Raw genomic sequence first — 19973 nt, forward strand, 5'->3', positions numbered from 1 at the left:
GAGACGCGTGATGGTCAGATGATTGATGGTTACATCGTGTGCATGTGGAAAGGAAAATAAATCTCGCACGTCGCCGAGTTGTCTCTGGAGCTCGGGTAGTCGGGTATCCGCAAGGCGTCGCACGCGCGGATTACGACCAGTTTCGTGGGTAGTTGCGTGACCCAGGGGCTCACGTTACACGAACACTCATGCCATGAAACTCGAATCTTTATATGTCCCTCATAAATTAAGTTATAGCATAAACTAAGAGCACTTCGGCAATCAAGTACGGAGATTCAAATTATCAATTCGGCGGAATTCGCTGCAAATAAAATCAATTATAAAATAAAGTTTTGAAATGTAAGTTTTAATTAAATTTTAATTAAAAACTCTTTGGTTCTCGATGCGTTGTTAATTATACAGCTTCGTAAGTTAGTTTCAGATATCAATCCTCGTTGAAGAAAAAAATAAGCAGAATAGTCTTGTGTCTTGAGATGATAATAACGCTTTGTGCGGTCATTATAGGTCTTCCTGAATACCTCGCGTAGAGCTTAGAAAAAGCCGCGTACGAAGGCACATGCAGTCGTATATACATATAACACTGCATAACTATACATAATTGCGTAATTATACAAGAGCACACACAGTACAATGTACATGTAATTATACGCGTTTATAAAGGGGCGAATGTGTGTGCGGCAGAGCACACGTCATCAGAATAATACACGTGACTATGTATGCGGAGATTCGCAGGATGACCTAGGTATATATGTAGATCGTATACACGGAATGGCTCACGGGAAATAAGAATACGTTTGTGGATGTACGTTGTTGAATGCGCGCGGAATGTATCTACGCGTACGTGTATGTACGTGTGTGCGCTCGTACATGCTTCTGGCGTGGTTGAAAGTTCATCTGGAGCCGCGGAGGTGGCGCAAAACCGAAAGGGGTACGTGTACCCGCATGCACACACCCTCGCATAACGGAAATGCGCGGGCGAACGTGTGCTCCGGGAGTCGCGGTGTACGTGAATGAGATTCGACGTGATATATCCTTGTACGTGCATGCGCCCGCATGAGTGTGCGCGTATGTAGCAGTCGAAGTAATCCGAACGGCTCGTATCGGCCAAGCCAATTTTCAATAAGTGACGACTAGTTCTGCAGCCGCGTTCGACGTGGAATTTCTCGAGATTGGTAATCGCGTGAAGGACTGAGAAAACGGTTCAATAATAAATATCTGCTAAAAATATAAGAAAAAGATCACTTGAAGAAGCGTGATCCCGTTTTAACGAATTAAATTTACCGCACGTGAATTAAATTGAAATTATTCGACTCCATGTGCACAGTCGATATGAATAAGATTCTATTATATGAATTAAAATAGAGATCATTTTCGTATTGTTAAAACACGGTTATCTTCATTTTCTCCGTTCTCCTCCCGCGTTATGCTCAGCTATCTTTACGCGATACGGACCAGCCATTCCTTCGCTCTGCTTCGCCTACGCTTCTTACAAAAACGAAAGTTTCCACCTTTCCTCGGTGCCTCCTTCCGCTTTGACTCTTCCACATCTCCGGTCTTATCTGTCTGTAGCCACCGGCAACTTCGTGCATCTTTTCAGCCTCTTTACGTCGCGTATCTCCTCGCGCACATCTTTCTCCTTCACTCCCTCGCAATTCCGCTCGTGCTCTCCGCTTCTTTGTCGGAACGGCGCTTTTATCTCTCTTCTTATTTTCCTGTGTCACATCACGCGCGTGTTTGTCCCGTCGTGCTCGCCATCCTCTTTCATTTTGCAAATCCGTTGTTATTCCAGTTCTCCTTCCCGCGAGTAAACTGCAAATCTGTGCAATCTCCGCTTTTCCCCCCCGTCCCGCCACGCTCGTTTCGTCTCGCCGCTCGTTACGTCATGGTCTTCTTCCCGACTTCCTTTCCCGAGACGTCGAGACGTCGATCTGTCTATTGCACTTTTGGCTTGCCCGTCTCACTTCTCGCTCCAGCTTGGCTGATACATACTTGATGTATACCGGCTACCTCTTTTCGCTCCACTGTGCCACGCCGGCCCCTTTGCGCCCATTTCTACTGCTCGAACTGCTCGAGAAATATCTCGTTTGTTCTGCCTCTTCCTCTGCCAACCACCGACGGCCCTGTCGGTCTATGCTATGCTTTCGGAATTTCTCCCTCTGTATCTACTCCGCGTCCGGAGTCAGGTCTCCGTTTTCATCGGCTGTATCGCGTTCGATTTCGCCCGCCACGCGAGACCGACTCTATCGGTCCGTTTCCACTTTGTTATTTCACGCCATCGGGTATCATCTATATCAGCAATTATTTAAGCTGCTTGTTCTATCAGACATGATGTAACAGCACAGTAACAAACGTTATTAAGAAAGACGATTAAGAGACACACATTATATCTGTATAAATTAATATGTAAAATTTTGCCGCGGATGATACGGCCGATTTCTTTGATCGCAAAGTTACTCGCAAAAACGCGCGAAATATTTAAGACGTAAAAAAAAATAAATAATCGCACCGCATGTGCTGTGCAAGATTTCAACGTGAATCCGAGCGCTCCATAAAAAAATAGCACTCCGCGGTAAGTGGTTTTTTGCGTGGGTGTAACTTCAACAACTTTGCAAGAAAAGTTCATAAAACATCGTAAATGTAAATAGCGGCGGACAAGTTTCCAGAGAGCGGTTTCCAGACGACAAACGGAAACAGGAGATTAAAGGGAGACATTCCTGTCCTCCAGTCGGTTATTATCATCTCATGTACATAGATTCGTCAAATTAAAAATTAATGTCCGAGACGCTGCTCCATCTCTCTGAAACGACGCTGAATATGACACAGTACGAGATGTACAGAGCACGAGCTAACTAACAAGAAGAATTTCAACATGAGATATAAATATGAGATACGGATTTCCTCGATTTGCATGTTTTGCACCGCGTGTAATAAAACTGGAACCCGCGTTTGAATAATCGCGATTCCACATGCCGTTTCTGTTCATTATCTGGTGAAGGCTACGTATGAAAAATAAATAACTATTTCTTTTTTCATCGTTTCAAGAGCAACGCGTTGATTTTTTCAGCTTTTTCGCGTGTCCACTGTAGTACATGTAGAAATTACGTGTGTGGTGAAAAGTAATTTCGATGAATTTTTCAGTACGCCTGCACGGTATTTTCGGGATGCGAGGCATTTCGTCATTCGTATTAATGGTGACCTAGATTTTCAGTAAATTGTACGAGCACTTCGGGGTTTCTATGGCCATACGTGTAATCCAACCCTAATCGGGACCGACAAACTATGGGGAGTAAACATTGTTTGTAAATCGACATTCGAAGCCCCGAGCGACGACATCGCTCGAACTTATAACTCGATCGACAGACCGCATCCACGATGCTGCAAACAAAATTGTTGTCCCTTTCCACGGCTACGTGGTGACATTGATCGATCTTCGTCCATGTGAATAATCATCGAAATTATTCTCTGACGTAATCGGGTATCCAATAAGATAAAAGATTCATTCCATTCCGGAACGTTTTCCTTGATAACAAGAATTATGCGAATAACACATTGTCGATACGTCAATATCAGCTAATTTTTTTAATTACTAATTCTTCGACAGAATTACTTGCCTATTAATTATTTTTAATATGCATATCTCTCTGATAACTTTTTCGGTGATTAATATTAAAACCAGTGCTTTATTGGAAGAAATGTCAGAGTTGAAAGTTTTGTTGAAGAAAATAGATACGTAACATGTAGTTGTCTATAAAATTTATGGGAACATTCGCGAACGAATGTACCTAGATATCAGCTTTGTGGGGGCTATAAACTGTAGAGCTGTAAGAAGACGACAGAAATCTTACCTAGAAGCGGCACTTTCTTTCGCATCTTCCGCTGTAATCTTCCTCGGGATATCTCCGACACTTCCCGTCAGGCTCTCATGCAGGATCGTTAGGTGCGGTCTGTCTGGCTGCGCGAGGCTACCAATTGTGAAAGGAAACTCTTCCTGCTTCTGGCCTTTAGCCAATCTCTTCGAACCTTCGCTTCCAGTTCTACTGAGTCGCCTCTCTTTGACTTCCCTGCCGTCCTCGCCCGTCTCCTCGATCTCCTCGCCGTTATCAGACATTTTCGACAGATCTAAGAGGATTTCCGGCTTGAGATTTCGCACAGAGATCTTGTGGTCTTCGGCGGTTTCGAGCTTCTCCTCTGTCAAAGTAGTTTCCGAGGTCGATTTCGCCAAGGCGGGCAGCTGCAACGTCGACGCGACGTCGACCACTTCCGGCGACGGTGCCCGCATCAATCTCGCCTTAACCGTCTCGGAAACCACTGCTACTTCCGGCGGCGAGTAGATCTCGATTCTAGTAGTCGCCTCTTCGAAACGAAGCGTCGAAGCTGAAGCGGATGCCTCTTCCGCTGTAATGATTCTGGCGGTCACTAGTTGAACTTCCGGCAGCAAGTCGGTTACCTGTGTGGTGCGCAACATGATTTAATATTTAATTAGTCAAGGCTAAAGTCGTATAGTTTTGAAAAGCAGCGATTCACTCACCTGGTCGCTCGTATCTTCAAAGAAGATTTCTTGAACGTCCTCTTGGATTCTGACACCCTTCTTCTCCTCCAACAACGACTCTCTCGAGGACTCTCTGGAGAAGGAGTCTCGCCTTTTCCTCAATGAGCTAGGACGCTTTACAGGCTCTTGAACCGCCGGTTCGGATTGTTGAGCGTCTGGAACGATTGTCGTTGTTCGCTCCAAGATTGGCCGTTGTCTTTTGCTCTCCGAGAGTCTCTTAGTGTCTTTTGCAGTCGTTTTTGAGTCTTTCCGGGAGTCCTTCGTCTCCTCTACCGTCTCAGGCACGCTCTTTAGGCTCTCTTTTCTCTTTGTCGACGCAATAGACGTTTCGACTACCGTTGGGGGGCTCACAATTTTCTCTTCTCTGCCAATAACCGATGGACGTTTGACTCGTTGCTCCGATTGCTCGTCGACCACTTCAGGAACGGTGATCTCCGCCATCACGAGGCTCATGTCCGGGTAACTCGGGATGCTGTGTCTCGTCAGGAACTCCGTCACCCTCTCGATACACTCCTGCTCTTTCAGGCTCTTTCTCTCCTCCCGCGTTCGTCGATACGGCTCGTCCTCCAGCGATTCCAGCCGCCGCCTCGACGACTCTTCCTCCAGCTTGCGCTCGCTCTTGGCTGACCTCTTCCCCGACTTCTTCGATCGTCTCTTACCTTCTTCCTTCTCCGTGAAGACCTTCTTCTTGGCGCCCTTCTCCGACGATGTGTCCGATCGCTCCAGCGTTTCCCGCGACGTAGACGTCCGCCCTTCGGATTCCACGCTGCTGTGACGCTTCAGGCTCTTTCTGCGTTCCGCCTTTTCCGTCTCTCGCAAGGATTTCATCGTCGCGGTCACCCTGGATACTTCTTCCGCGCTGGAGGACGGTTCCTCCTGAACGGGCGGCACCCGGTCTAGTTCCAGGGACGCTTGCTTCTTCAATTTCACTTTCGGACCCACCTTCTCCATCCTCGCCGCCACGTCCTTCGTGTGCCTGGGTATTCTCGTAGTCTCGACGATTATCGTGCCGCCGTACGACACGATGCTCGTCTCCTCGAGCATCGTCTTCGACGTGGTCGGGTAGAACTCGTGAATAATCTCGACGTCGTTATCAACGTCGACGTATCTGGTCGGCGAGCGTTTATCTCGATGATGGAGCTTGGCCGGCCGCCGCGCCGGACTACAGATCGGCGTCAGCGGAGAAGCGTCCTTCCACTGCTCTTCTTCCTCGTCCTCATCGACTTCCGGTTTGTTCGTTGATGTTTCGGTTATTCCTGCAAAAAAATAACGCTCGAATACTTTTTATTGTGAAGTAGCTCGAAGTGCGCAAGTACCTACATCGTATCCTTAGATTAATCATCTTTGAGATGATAAATTTTCTGAAGTGATAAGTTTTCGCGTCAACGTCGACGCGCATATTAATAAATTGTTCAGAATAAATTGATTTCTCTACTTGAGCGATTGGAGGGGGAGGAAGGCTTGCAAGGATATTGCATGTTGCAGCGCGGTACGTTTTCGTGTGTATCTGTGAAGGAAGTTAATCTGGCTACAAAATCAAAATTAATGGTTTCCGTATATCAAACTGCGGTGAATAGTAATGGCAAATTGCCACGTTACGATATATCTAGCGCGGAAGAAGATCTCGCTTGTGTCAGAGGAAGAAAGGGATCTCGTGTGCAGAAATCACGATAGTGTCTCGCGAAACACGGCCCGACACATCCCCGTTTCGGAACAATAGCAACGTCCGAAACCGGCCGTGTCCCGGATACACTCGTTATTGAATGCAGCATGATTTATACGACTCGCTTTTAAAGCAAAACACGGCATCCTACACAAAGGAAGAGCTTTGAAAAGACTAGATTTTTCATAAAAGGACTGAGAAATTGCAAAGACACAGTGACATACATTGTCGTTGAGCAGCGGCTTATCGAAACAGAAATTTTACCTATATAAAAAAATTTATTAAATAAAAGAATCATACCTGATCTTGAAGAAAGCATGTCTTCAAGCTCGGCCGCGCGATCGGTGGTTTCGCTCTCGTTGGGGAAACTTTTGCTCCGTTTGATCTTCGGTGTTACCTTCTGCTACAAAATCGAGCAGCGCAAAAAACGAGCAAAAGGGATAAAAGTTAGATATGATTAATATACATATATATCAATAATTACTATCATACTAATTTATATTAAATTCTACATCTGAACAGTAGAACTAGTTTATTCGCACGTAAAGACAAAAACTACAATTTTTCAAGCCGCAATTATAACTGAGAGAAAACGTGATAAATTTCGTAATACTTGTAATGAATATTTATGCAGCTTGCGGGTTCTATATTTTTCGGTGCACAATTCTCTGATGAAAATTTATGTAAATGTCCGACTGCACTAACACGCCAGCATGCAACTAATTGACGCAACTGTGATTGATGTCAAAACAAGGACAATTCCATCGATACATTTGAACTGTATTGATATGTTAATCAGGGGTCTCATGTATATGGATTTCTGCAAATTTCGATCTATACAGAAATTTAAATGGATTAACAAATTTCGATAATGTACCGCAAACAATGTGATAAATCACTGTGACGGGAATCAATAACCAAGCGCAATCTGCGCTTGTGTATGATTTGTGCTCTATCGAGGATTGCTTCAGGCTGAATTTTCCAAAGGAAAAGTAAGATATGTCGTTTGGAACGTTATACAGATACATGCGTTACTCAACAATGTTTGCTTCGTAATCTTTTCGTTACCGCTAATCCAGTTAGGGGAATAGTTTTATACAAATAGGATTGTCTAGAAATCCATAGACATCGACGATGCAAGGACGGCGTTGCATCGCACTTTAATAAAATTGAGGATAACGAATGCCGGAGATGGTCGAGATGTCAGAAATGCAGTGTCGGTGTTTCGATTCCAGTATATGCAGATATAAGCGTTCGCGTAATTAACACGGTGACTCATTAAAGAAGACGGTCTAATTGGAAGATTACAAGATGCTATCTTTATTGCGGGCGTGCACTTATTTGCATGCTGTGTTAACTAAATTAGATTGTAGGGAGCATCAGCCGATTAAATAATTGATCGAATCAAGGAGGAGCTAATTCAGCTGGTATTAAGAAAGGGATCGAACGAGGGGTTTTACGTCTACGGATTACCGCATCGCTAGACGACAGGGAAGCGGATTTCAACGTCGCAATCATTTCCATCGTTACGCAACACCCTCAGGAATTGCTCGTCGCTCGTTTCGTTTCTTTCAAACCCAGTTCTTTCGAACCAATCGAGCAACTCGATCAACTCGTGTCAAGTAACGATTAATGCACTTGAATGATAAAGAAATTATCGACGTTCTCTCCAATCTTTCTCGTGGACGAAAACCGTTTAAATCGATAGGCGAACATCTCTGCAAGTTGCACTTGCACGAGCGTTTGGAAATTGATTAATTAATTCTCTTCTAGGTTTAACGACGAGTTGCCACTTTTCCCAGTTATTAACAAAAAAAGATACTTAAGGATACCTAAATAAAATAAGTTAATATAGGAATAATAGCAATTTATATAAATATGCGAACAGCGTAACAGAAAGAAATATGGAGACTTACCTATGTTATATAGCAATTTCATATATTCATATATTTCCGAGATTATCATCTGATTCATGCAGTTTGATACGCCACTAACAATGACGGATTCGTGTCGAGAGTACCAGTTGCATTACGGAACATCCATATTATTTTATCAGTCTATTTTTCGTGAAAATGCAGTAATGATGCACCGTGTAAATATGTAAATTATAATGGCGCAAATTTACAATCGCATAAATTTATAACGGTGTGATTTTCCAAATTATTGATTGCAAAGTAATTGTTCATTACATAAATAGGTTCATAAATAAGTTCGTGTTTTAAGCACGATTTTCTGTAATTACGTACGTATTATAAATACGTAAATACAGTGAAAACTTGTATTAAATATTGAGGGTTTTAATTAATTAATGAATGGTATTAACAATGTTACCGCAATGTTGGCAATAACAATGTTATAAGACAGCGATTTCACAAAGTGAAATCTCTCGAGGACAAAACGCTGTAAAACAATAATTCGGGCAACAATTGGCAAAAATATTCCACATTAACATCTTTCTGTATCATGCTTTCGGTATATTTCTATATTTCTGATAAAATGTAACAAAGTTAATGATACATTTTCATAACGATCGTGAAACTTTAAATACATCAAGAATGGCAAGGCCGAGAAAGAAGGAAATTACAAAATCGTCGTCATTAAAAGTCGTTTGATTTGGTACGTTGTACGAGAATTCCTTACGTAACAAGTGAAGGTTCAATATCGACGTGAAAATCAAGAGAACATCGTCGATTGAACATCGTCGATCATGTTAATTACCCATAGATTAAGTCATTAAGCTCAGAATATTAGCGAAAGGGAGAAGAATCTCGGACAAACGAAAGGACGGGACATTCGGTTTCTCTTTTCTCTTTTGCGCTCGCAACGTACGCGCGTATGAAATTACATCGAGTTCGCTCCTTGTGTGCTCCCTTTCTTTCTGAGTAAATAACCAACTGTCATTATTAAAATGGGCATAAACGAGGACGTGGTGCTTAATCATGGTAACTTGTTATTTATTTTCTATTTCTTTTGGTTTCTTTTCTTTTTGGTCGGTAACTGCGGTAAACGTATATAACTCGCATCGGGAATGCGTCCGCCTCGGCGCTTATGCCTCGCTCTGAAAAAGCAAACAGAAATACCATAATTAGTGAGACATACGTGTATGGGTATACACGTGACTTACAGTATTTTCGACAGAGTAAATTTTTACCACGCGACATTCTCTCGCTAAGATCTACGAAGCGCACTAACGTCTCACTATGGCTCTATCCTTCTCAGTATTCTTTCACGCGGTTTGTATGCGAAATGAAATGCTCGAATTTTAGAAAGATGTGGGAAAGATGCATGAGGGAAAGATACATACATACATACATAGAAAGTATTTCTAGAATGGACAGATTCGATCGTATGTGCGTTTGGCAAGTGCGAAACGCACGATGGGAACAGAGGACGACGAATCGATACATTCATATACAATACAATATTTATTTAATATTTTACACATAAAGATACATGAAGAAAGAAGAGTAAGATATGCATTCAGTCACTAGCAGCTACTAAAAGTACTTCAGACGTCACACACATTTTTTGCAGAAATGTGAAAACATTTGCAGAGAAATATGAAAACCGTAAGCGAAAATAAATGGCACGTGTATCTATCAATTATACAAAGAACATATTATGAAATATTCCAGAAGATCCAACATTAACAGACGCGGAGCAATATCTCAAATTTTTCTAGAATAGAGACTGGCGTAAAGTTCATGTTCCAGAAGAGAAATATGCGCAACAATAAATCCCGAAGTTAAGTCGGACCTCGTTTTCCTAGCGAACGAGTCGAGCAGCTATCTGCGTATCTATCACTGGCTAAATAATAGCACCGGGGTGAGGCAGAAATTTGTCTCATGGTAATGAGAATAAAAGCGCGTGGGAGACACACAAGCAAGATGTACATACACCCACCCATATACACACATAGACACACGAGCGTGGTCCCAATAAATGCACCTGTGGACGCAGGTGCCTTGATAAGAACGAGCGACTTACGTAATAACCGCGGACTGCGATATGCTTCGACAAAGAGTTGTATCTTGCCGGCCGAGGGACGCCGGCAGAAAGTTGCGCGGCAAGGGAATCGTGAAGAACTTTTCCGCAAACTTTTCCCTCGGGTTCTTCAAGAATAGAGACACGACAAATGTGCGTCAGCGCACTTTAAAGAAGACGTACACTCGCGCAGTCCCGTTGTCACAATGCACGTAGAAAGACCTTTCATTTTGCCGTTATATTTTTTATATTTATATTTCCTCAGAATTGTAATATAACGGTAGTTGCGCGCGCAATATCTTTTCTTCGAATGTCCTCGACCGCGTTCATTAATTTAATTATTGTCACTCATCTTGCTTTACCCGGTAGAGAGGATTTTTTCTCTAGTTTTATTCATTTCACTTCGATTGCGTAATTTTTCGGACGACTTTCGGCGGAAAATGTCTTTGTCCGCAGCGAGTTTATGCATCGCGTTTTTGTTACACGAACGGGAATGCACGATCTCTCTGTTCTCGCGACAGCCAATTCAACAGAAAGCTTTTTAGAAGATTTTTAGCGAACGTTTCGAGTCGCGATTCTTAAAGCACGATTGCTGATACTTATTTCAACGTCGCGCGGTACAGATTGCGACCGTGTTATGAATGAGTTGCACTTAACATTGAAATAAATAGCCTGCTCTACAAAGCAAGAAATTCCAAGCATGCTACAACACGACAGGTAGATCTAGAACAGTGACGCACGTTCGCCACGTCTTCTTCTTCTTCTCTAGTATGCGAATTACCATTCTAGCAAACACTTGCAAGGGGGAAAACAGCTCTGATGTGACCATCAAATAAATACAAACGATTGGCAACGAAGACCAAAGGAGAAACTTGGATCGTGCATCCTTGAAGTCTAAAGTTGCATTCAGCGCTCGCGCCGGCAAGAAAACTTTTCTGGGATTATTCTTACGCGTGTGCGGGTCATGGGGATCCCACGTTAACGTTTTATGCAGCTGCGCAAATAAAGCTCGCGATAGACACTATGCACACACAGTGACGGAGAGAAGAAGGGAGGGCAGAGAACAACGAGAACGACAGCGACATTAATGACATCGACAGTAATGACCAAAAAAAAAGAAAAAAAAAGAAAAGAACGATAAAAAAACACAGAAATGATAACGGCAACGACAGTAAGAACGATGACGATCACACAAGTACGCTAATGGTAACAGTAACGTTAATGACGACAGCAAATATGAGAATAATTAATCGTGACTCTCGCGTGCCTTCGAGACTCGGCTCTAAAGATAGTAACAAGAGCTTCACGTTCTAAGCGGTGAAGTAAAAAGGAAGCCTGGAGAAGAATCGATTTTTATTACGTAACTTGCGGCTCAGATATCCCAGCGAGGCTACCATCTCGAGGCTTATGTACCATCCGTTCGCCCGTTCGAAGTAGTTCGAGTATCGGGAAGGCGGTCGGAAGAGTTCAGGTATAAACAGGTTGCGAGTAAGTAGTAAACGCATGTATCGATCCCCACACGAGCCTCTTGATAATAGTGAAGAAAGGTGCCAGTGAGTAGTAGACAGTAGTGGAATGGTAGTAGAGCTCTACAAAAAGGCGAAAAGTTTGACATACGAGCTTGCTTGTGAGAGTTCGGTTAAAAATTGTTAAAGAGGTCTGAGAGACAGCGAAAAGGAAAAGGCGACACAGTCAAAAGAAGGGAAGAAATAAAGAGAGAAAGAAAAACGAAACAGGAAGAAGAAAAAATAAGAAGATAAACAAATCGGAGACTTATATCGTTCAACGTGTACTTGATCTTTACTTGCCTCGTTACGTTCTCTCGATTTCTACTGTCTTTTCTTTTCCTCTCTTTTTTTCACTCTTTCGTCTCTTTTTTTTCTCTTACTCGGGCTATTACTTTTGCCGGTGGCACGAATCACTCTTTTTCACGCGTTTTCCTTGCATTTCTCTCTCGTTCATCCTCTACCACCTGTCTTGTCTTTTCTCACAATCAGTGTCAGTTTCTCACTCTCTCTCTCTTTCTTTCCGTCTGTCTCGCATCCACGTGTTTCACACTCGCATTTCCTATTCAAATTTTCCATTCACTTGTCTCGGATATCTCACGTTTCTTTTTCTACTACGTATATCTACTGCTTTCTTTCTGCTTAAAAAAAAAACTATTCTTTCTCTATACACGTACATATATCTTTCTCTCTCTCGCGCGCGCTTTCATTTTCGCTCTCCTTTCTCACTCTCTCTTTCTCTCTATTTTTCTCGTATTCGCCCGACTGCAAAGAGACAGATGGCAGATGTGACATAGTAGATGTAAGGAAGAAACATAATTCCTCAAAACGAACGCAACTTGCTAAACAAAGATCACTAGTACGGTCGTGTGTGTTCTCGTGAGTTTGAAAGAATTTTGGAAACATGTGAGAGAAGTCAATCGAATGCAATAAAGTTGTTTTGTTCAGCTACTCTACCAGGCAACTTTCATTCACTATTACAATCGTTTTGTTCTGTACTTACTTAGTTCGATGGTCGGCAATATAAAGCCAGCCGCGGTAAACACCGAGCTCTATTACCGAAAACCTCTTTCTCCCCCCCCCCCTCTCTCTCTCTCTCTCTCTCTTTCTTTCTCTCGCTCTCGTTCACCGTATCTTTCTCCATTTCAGACGATGCAACGTCGAATCGAAGAAATCGAAGAAATAATCGTACACGTCTCACGTTCGCCAGATACCTCTCTTTCTCTCTTTTACCTCTCTCTCTCTCTCTCTTTCTCACTCTCTCTCTTTCTCACTCTCTCTCTCTCTCTCTCGCTCCCGAATTAATCACCGCGAAAAGAATACGAGACTCGTCCAAAACTCATTGGGCATCAAGACCGAATTGTATCACATAGGAGCAGGCTACAGAAAAATCATCAAGTTGAAACAACTCTTTACGTAAAATGTAAGAAATGATAATGCGGCTCTAGATCTTTTGATCTTTCCGTCAATCAGTTTCTCGTTAAGATTGAACAGAAGCAATTATACACATCAAGATGCGCATGTAATTTCATGATGAATATCATTTTTAATTCTAAAACGTAAGAAATCTATTTATATATAAAATTGATATTTTTTTCTCATTAGATGAAAGATTGTTAATCCGCTAGGCAAGAGGACATCTCTTTTTGCATAAGAGAGCATATATCTTTTATCGTGAAGACTCGTTCTCCTCGAGTCGCAAATGCAGAAAAGCATGCGCTACCGCAATTATCATCTCACTCTGACGCACTTGGGCACAATTTGAGTCCTGCTCCGCAATTCGGTGAACGAATCACGCGCGAAAGGTATTTCCCGAAATTGGATCTCCCCTTGACTTTCTTTATTGTTCTCCGTACGAGAGGCGAGTACTCTTAAAACCTCGCGCGATGAAGCTCACTTAATCCCGCGACGTGGGCCGCATCCCGAGGGAGATGCGCGCGGGGTCTCCTTCTGCCGGGAGTCAAACGGAAGCCAAGCGAGAAAAAGATTTGCTCGTCAAGACACGCCGGTCGACTGGTATATCTCGTCCGAAGGTACCGCATAAATCATTTCGTACGTTCGAGCGCGCATCGGAATAACGCCCGAGGCGATCTGCACGCTCGTAAAATTTCAGGCTTCGCCGTTTTTTACTGGCGGCTTCTTATATGGATGTTCCGGACTGCAATGGTACGGACGCGCCGCGAGAAAATGCACGGTATATTAGAATGCTGCTAAATTATTAGAAATGAAATATGTGTATCGCGCGCGAGCCAGCTGAAATGAAAGGCAAATAATTAAATCATGACGGAACAAGCATGGATGACGAACACAGGGATGTCACAAACACGTAAGATCAGGACGGAGGGAGAACGGCAAGTGGACAATGACAAACAAAGAAAAAAAAGAAAAACGACACATATACGACACCCTATTTATTGGTGTACACACATGCACATTATAAAATTTTATTTAATTTTGTTTCCGATGTATTGCACTTGTGGCTCGTGCACTCAGCTAGATGCATTCATTTTTATTCGAGCTGCACTCGCTACCATCCTGTTGTACTCTGACGAGGCAGACACGCCATCGTACACACCGAATTATATAATACTTGTAAACGAAACAACAACAATCGGCGCCTCTTGCCAAGTGGGCTGCAGCTGCTAAAAGTCGCGCAGCGATTAATTGCAGTCTCAGTACTTGCCAAGACGACTTTCGGCCTCTCGTAGTGTGCCGTGATCACAAAAACGAAAATTCAATACGAAGTGGCAGTGGGAATAAAGTACAAAAAAGTGACTCAACTTAAAAACACACAGATTAACACAGTTTGGGATGCAAAGCACATTTAAACGCGTCTTGGTGCGCTGCGGTGGATATATATGCGTGAATATTAATTAATGTTGACTCCACACATTCGGCGGGATAAACTTTACGTTCACTTTGTGTGACAGACATCAATGATACATACTACAAACTAGGATACGCTTCGCACTTTAAAAATTCGATTCGTTTCGTCAAGTATCATTATTATGAAACGCAGTTTATATCTAACAGATCTAAAATCTAAAAAAAAGGAAGCTCGGTCATCATGTGTAAATCATTTACAATGGTCTATCTAAAATATTAACATAAGAATATACCTAAGTATAAAGTGTATACTTGTGCTTCTCTAAATATACGAGACGACGACGGAGGACTTAACATAAACGAGCTACATCATGCAGACCTACGAGTGAACTCTCTGCAAATTATGATCACTCTAAAAAAATCCCGACACACGATTTCACAATATCTCGTTTTTCCGTATTATATAAATGTGCTAAATTTAGGCTTTGGTGTCTTGTGAAGCAGTCGCACGAACACGGCAAGCATTAAAGTGTTGTCTTTATCCTTTAACGTCATGCCAGCGCCAATTATTTCCCGCGAGATTTCGCTCTGCCAGGTTTCACCAGCCGACGCGTGCTTATGCGTGCGCGCAATAAAAATAACAATGAAAAATAACACACATGACGATGACAGACAATTCTATCGTAATTTTTTTACGGTCTCCGACATACAAAAATTGTGATACACAAGTGTTTCATGCTTTTCACTCTCGTTGAACAACATTCAGATGTAATATAATGCCGTTTGATACGTGATGAAATGCGGGGAACGAGCTCGTTTCTCGCTCTCATCGGGACGGAATCCCGTTGAGGGAATTCGCATTCGCGATTCGTGCGCACGTGCTTTACGTTTTCTATTTTAATCAACGAGAGAGTAATATACGTGGGATTGGCTTATGCGATGTGCTCGTACGTGGCACGCGTACGCGGTTCAAACAAGATGATCAACGAGACGAACTGAGAATAATTGGAATAATTGTGCGTACGTCGACCGTCTCGAAGACACGCGGTGAAATTTAGCAGAGGCAAGAGCCTTGAGCCTACTCCTCCGATTTGGCGCGACCTAGTTAAAAACTCTCAGATTTGACGAGGTTGTGCTGATGCTTCAGGCCTTCGATCAAATCCATGTGAGGCGGCTCGGTTACGTTAATCTTACGCTCGCGGAAATACTCCCGTCTCTGCTTGTGGCTATCGACGATTGAGCAAGCGGTCGCCGCCACGGCGTCTCTATCTCTCTCAGCCTCGATCCGCTCGTCCTGATCGCTCACCTGGACAATACTGTCTGGTATTGGCAGCGGCTTGGCTACGCCGATGCGAACGGTCCCCTTCGGGGCGCCTTTGAGGGCCTGCACGGCCTGGTCCAGTGTTGCGTTCTCTAATGCGATGTCGTTCACGAACAGAAGCCGATCGCCCGGTATTAACTGCCCGTCGACCTGTGCCACGCCGCCAGGCACGAGCGATCGTATTACTATCACAGTTTCGTTGGGGTTCATTGGATCCTAGAAAAGCGGAACGAGCGGAAAAAGAGAAACAAATCAGATCAGATCGTCGTCGCATTACGCTTAGGGTCGTTAGGAAGAAAGTCGCGAAGAGTTACGCGAGGAGTTACGAAAGGAACACAACCGGTCGCACCTGATAATCCAAAATGGAGAACCCAAGGCCCCTCTCTCCTTTAACCAATTCGATTATTTGCGGCTCGGAGCTCCACATCGCCAGACCGGTCAGCGGTTCCAGTGAGCGCGACTTCATTTTGTTTAGACTCGCGTCGGTCACCGTAGCCGTGGTCGTCGTCGAAGCCAGGGAACCGTCCGACTTTGCCTTCACGAGACGGTCCATCGTGGGCAACAGATTCTGCAGAGACCCGCCGAGGATGCTCTACGGGAGAACGCGGACGGTACTCGCGGCGGTTCTTAAAGACGCGACTTTACGATGACTCACTGACTGACTCACTGACGGCGTGCATCGCCGCACTGGGTCACTCTCTACTCTCTACTCACTCTGGTCTGGAAAGCAGCCTGATGTTGAGCAGTGTCGATGGGACAGAGCGGATCCTGCGAGGCGATGTTCCTTCCACATACCATGCGAACGTGTATAGGCAACTCCTTCAGCACGCTGACAACTTCCATGTGATTGATGCCCAATAAGCGATAGCCGTTTACCTTCAAAAGAGCACGATATCGGTCTCAGCCATGTCGCTCATTTCAGCGAACGCTACGGACCGAGAGAGACTACAGACTTAGCTTTGTCGCGAAACGAATATATAGAAATTCGGTAACCTCTAGTAGCTCGTCGCCAGAGCGCAATGTGCCGTTTTGTCCGACAGGGCCTTCCGGCAGGATCGAACGTATGTAATGATGAGGCCTCACTTCCTGACCGTTCTCCACATCCACCGTTCCCTCCAGGCTGATTCCGAGACCACTACCCTCGGCGAACTTCTTCAGCTGAGCGACCTAGTCGAACGGAAAAGTCAAACGAAGTAACTCTCCTTGTCGGCGCACTCCCGTCTCGTTAATCGATCGCATCAGGCACTCACCACTATCTCGGTGTCGGGTCCGACAATCTTTTGCCACTTTGCCTTGATCGCCGCGCGAATTTGCGGTGTGAGCTCACTCGATGGATCGCTCAACAGAGCCTCCACGTTGGTCGCCTCGTCTTGCTCATCCGACGATCGTAAACGCTCTCCTTCCTGCAGTACCGCGCTGTCCACGGTGGTATGGGACTCGCCCTCCGGCTCTATCTCGGTTGTCGTTTCTCCGTCCTGCGGAACGGAGCAAATACAGGTATGAATATACCAGGAATATAACATGACTTCAGTTTTTATGGTTTGTAAAAGATTCACGATGCGCGCGACAGGTAAAAATTGATATCAAGTTTGAGTCGCGAGCGAACGTGACAAAACCAGCAACAGCGGTTTTGTCGGTGCAACTGACGACTCCAAGTTGTACATTTTTTTAATTTTATAAATAATTCTCTGTCTCCGATCCATTTTCAGTCCGCTGGGTGAACGGAGGAAACGTACCGCGCTCATCGGGAAACTGGGTAGGCTCGTTATCGACGGTGAACTCGGCTGTGGCGGTCTCAACTCGCTCGCGGCGATCGCTTGCTGAAGCTGTTCGAACTTTGGTCCACGCAGGTATCGCTCCAAGCAAAGGGACACCGTTTGCCCCGTACGTCTCAACACCTCTACAGCCTCATGATTAGTGTAACCCTGCAGGGAGTGCCCGTCCACCTCGACTATCCGATCGTTAATCTGGATCTTATTGCTCAAGTCAGCCGCGCTACCCTCGCTGATGCTCTTCACGAAGATGCCAGAGAGCTCCTCTGCAAAAAATTGAGAGTTTTCGTCCGTAAAGATGTCACCCGATCAATATCGCTGTATCAACAATGTTGGCGCCGCGACGTACTTTCCCGGCTACTTTGCGGCGCAAACACATTTCTCACAGTTATTTTGGCGTTTTCAGCAGTGAAATGCCAGAAGCATCCTCGGCTTTCCAGTACCTTTCTCGCATACGTATCCGGCGATAGTGATCCCAAGGCCGTAAATGTCCTTCGTAAGTTCGACCGTGAAGCGCTCCATTTCTGGCAGTGAATTAATGTCGAGGGGCTCCATGGTGAGCACCGGCAGGTCCTGGAGCTGCACCGGAAGTGGCACCGCCGGTATAACTGGCATCGCGCCAATTGGCATTGGGTTGCGTACCACATCCATGATGAGACCGGGTCTTGCCTGGGGAAAGGAAAGAAACTTTCTTCGTGCTTCGTTCAATGACAACAATATGCTTCGCGACGAGGACAAACAGAGAACTAACGAGAGGAAACAGGAAAAGCAGCAAGAGCCAAGAGAATACTACCGACCTGTCTTAACCAGCTGCGTCTCGCACGACACTTACGTGCATTTCAATGTCGGACTCCTGTGAGTACATGTAACCGTTGTCGTAGCTCGTGTCGCCCCCCTGCACGTGTCGCATGTTGTAGCTCTCCGGAACGCTGTGCACCAGGTGTCTGTCCAGCTCGTCCGGATCCCCAAGGATTTTCGTGGGGACGATCGGAGCGTGACTTCCGAGGGCCTGCAAGCATCGGACACGAGGAATTTTTATGCGAGCTCAACGCGCTGCGCACCCATCGCCATCCACCCCATGAAGTTATAGAAACGCATCTTTCTCTTTCTATGCTTGCGCGAGGGTAGCGATCTTTCTCCGGGATTTTGAATTTCCAATCGTATACAGGAATTTCAATTCTATCCCCGACTAGATAGAAACGTCGACTATTCCTAGCTTTTCCGCAAAATCTCGTGGAATTCTTCACGCGGATTACCGGAGGATTGTGCGTGGAATAACAATGACGTTACGTGTGTAGGATAAAAATGACATTATGCAATTTTAAGCCTCCATACAACGCCGCGGAACAGCGTGCGTATATGTGTGTACTTATTGACTTTATCTCCACAGTTATGAAAGCAAAATTTCATCGAACGAGCGAAATGAAAAAAAATAACACGTATCATTGGACCGGAAAAATATCATCCCGACTACTATTTTTTTGATCAATTGAGAATTAAAACATTCCGTTCACGGAATGCGTCAAAGCTGCCTAACACATCATTTTCAACATTTTCCTCTATTTTTTTATTTTTACAGAGGCACCGGATTGTGTGTCACGTGGATACGCGGATTTTATGGCACCTCGCTTCGCAACAGTGCGGGCAGGACCTCGAGGGAATTTTATCAGGCCTCAACAAGTGATATTTACAAGTCGACAAGCAACCGGGGGACGGTTTGTTACAACCCTTTCAACAAAACATTCACCGGAAGCGTTTGTTCCATAGCTGATGACACAGCGGGTCGACCGGGTGTTTAATATTCGCGCGGAGAACGGCGGCCGAATTATACGCGGCACGGGATATAAATATCGATCAGGCGCGAATAAAACTTGCAGGCGTGGGTGAGCGGAACCGGCAGAGCAAACTTCGCTTTTGAAAAAGTCGAGTTACAGGCGAATACGTACTTTGGCGTATTTATACGTTTGCTCGCTCGCTTACGCCGCGCAAATAAATAATGAGAATACGCTGTTCTCGGCGGCTGCTCGCCCACGTTTAAAGCGCGCAGTTTCAATTACTGCGGAAACCGGAGATACATTCAAAAGTTAATTATTAAAGCCCGGCGAGTCCGTCCCGACGCTTCTCGCGCGCCACGCGCGAAAACGACTCATTTATTGCGCGAGATAAACTCGGGCCGCATGGCTCGTCCTCGTCGCCGGAATTTTAACTGTAATTTCCCCGGCATCGAGTCAGTTGCCGTCCTCAGGGCGCGATTCTACGCCAGCGCACGAGAAACTCCAACCGGTCCATCCGTCGGTTTCGGGACACGGTTGCGGTTACAGCTAGAATAATAGAACCGTCACCCGCGCGAGAT

The 19973-nt window shown here is 44.7% G+C and overlaps 1 protein-coding gene across 6 annotated transcripts in view; it reads right to left on the bottom strand.

Annotated features, from left to right (window-relative positions):
- Positions 1–19973, bottom strand: part of LOC105280265 — an 85984-nt gene that overhangs the window by 18013 nt on the left and 47998 nt on the right. For all 6 annotated transcript variants that reach the window (XM_011340641.3, XM_011340631.3, XM_011340650.3 and 3 more), the window contains 11 exons: positions 18453–18629; positions 18064–18289; positions 17585–17886; positions 17099–17323; positions 16842–17015; positions 16563–16724; positions 16198–16440; positions 15834–16064; positions 6513–6615; positions 4529–5805; positions 3846–4447 (listed from right to left, as the gene is read on the bottom strand). In XM_011340641.3, the coding sequence (XP_011338943.1) occupies positions 3846–4447; positions 4529–5805; positions 6513–6615; positions 15834–16064; positions 16198–16440; positions 16563–16724; positions 16842–17015; positions 17099–17323; positions 17585–17886; positions 18064–18289; positions 18453–18629 (3722 nt within the window). The remainder of the gene's footprint in view (positions 1–3845; positions 4448–4528; positions 5806–6512; positions 6616–15833; positions 16065–16197; positions 16441–16562; positions 16725–16841; positions 17016–17098; positions 17324–17584; positions 17887–18063; positions 18290–18452; positions 18630–19973) is intronic.

The sequence above is a fragment of the Ooceraea biroi genome, chromosome 8, assembly GCF_003672135.1.
Source record: "Ooceraea biroi isolate clonal line C1 chromosome 8, Obir_v5.4, whole genome shotgun sequence".
Taxonomy (NCBI): domain Eukaryota; kingdom Metazoa; phylum Arthropoda; class Insecta; order Hymenoptera; family Formicidae; genus Ooceraea; species Ooceraea biroi.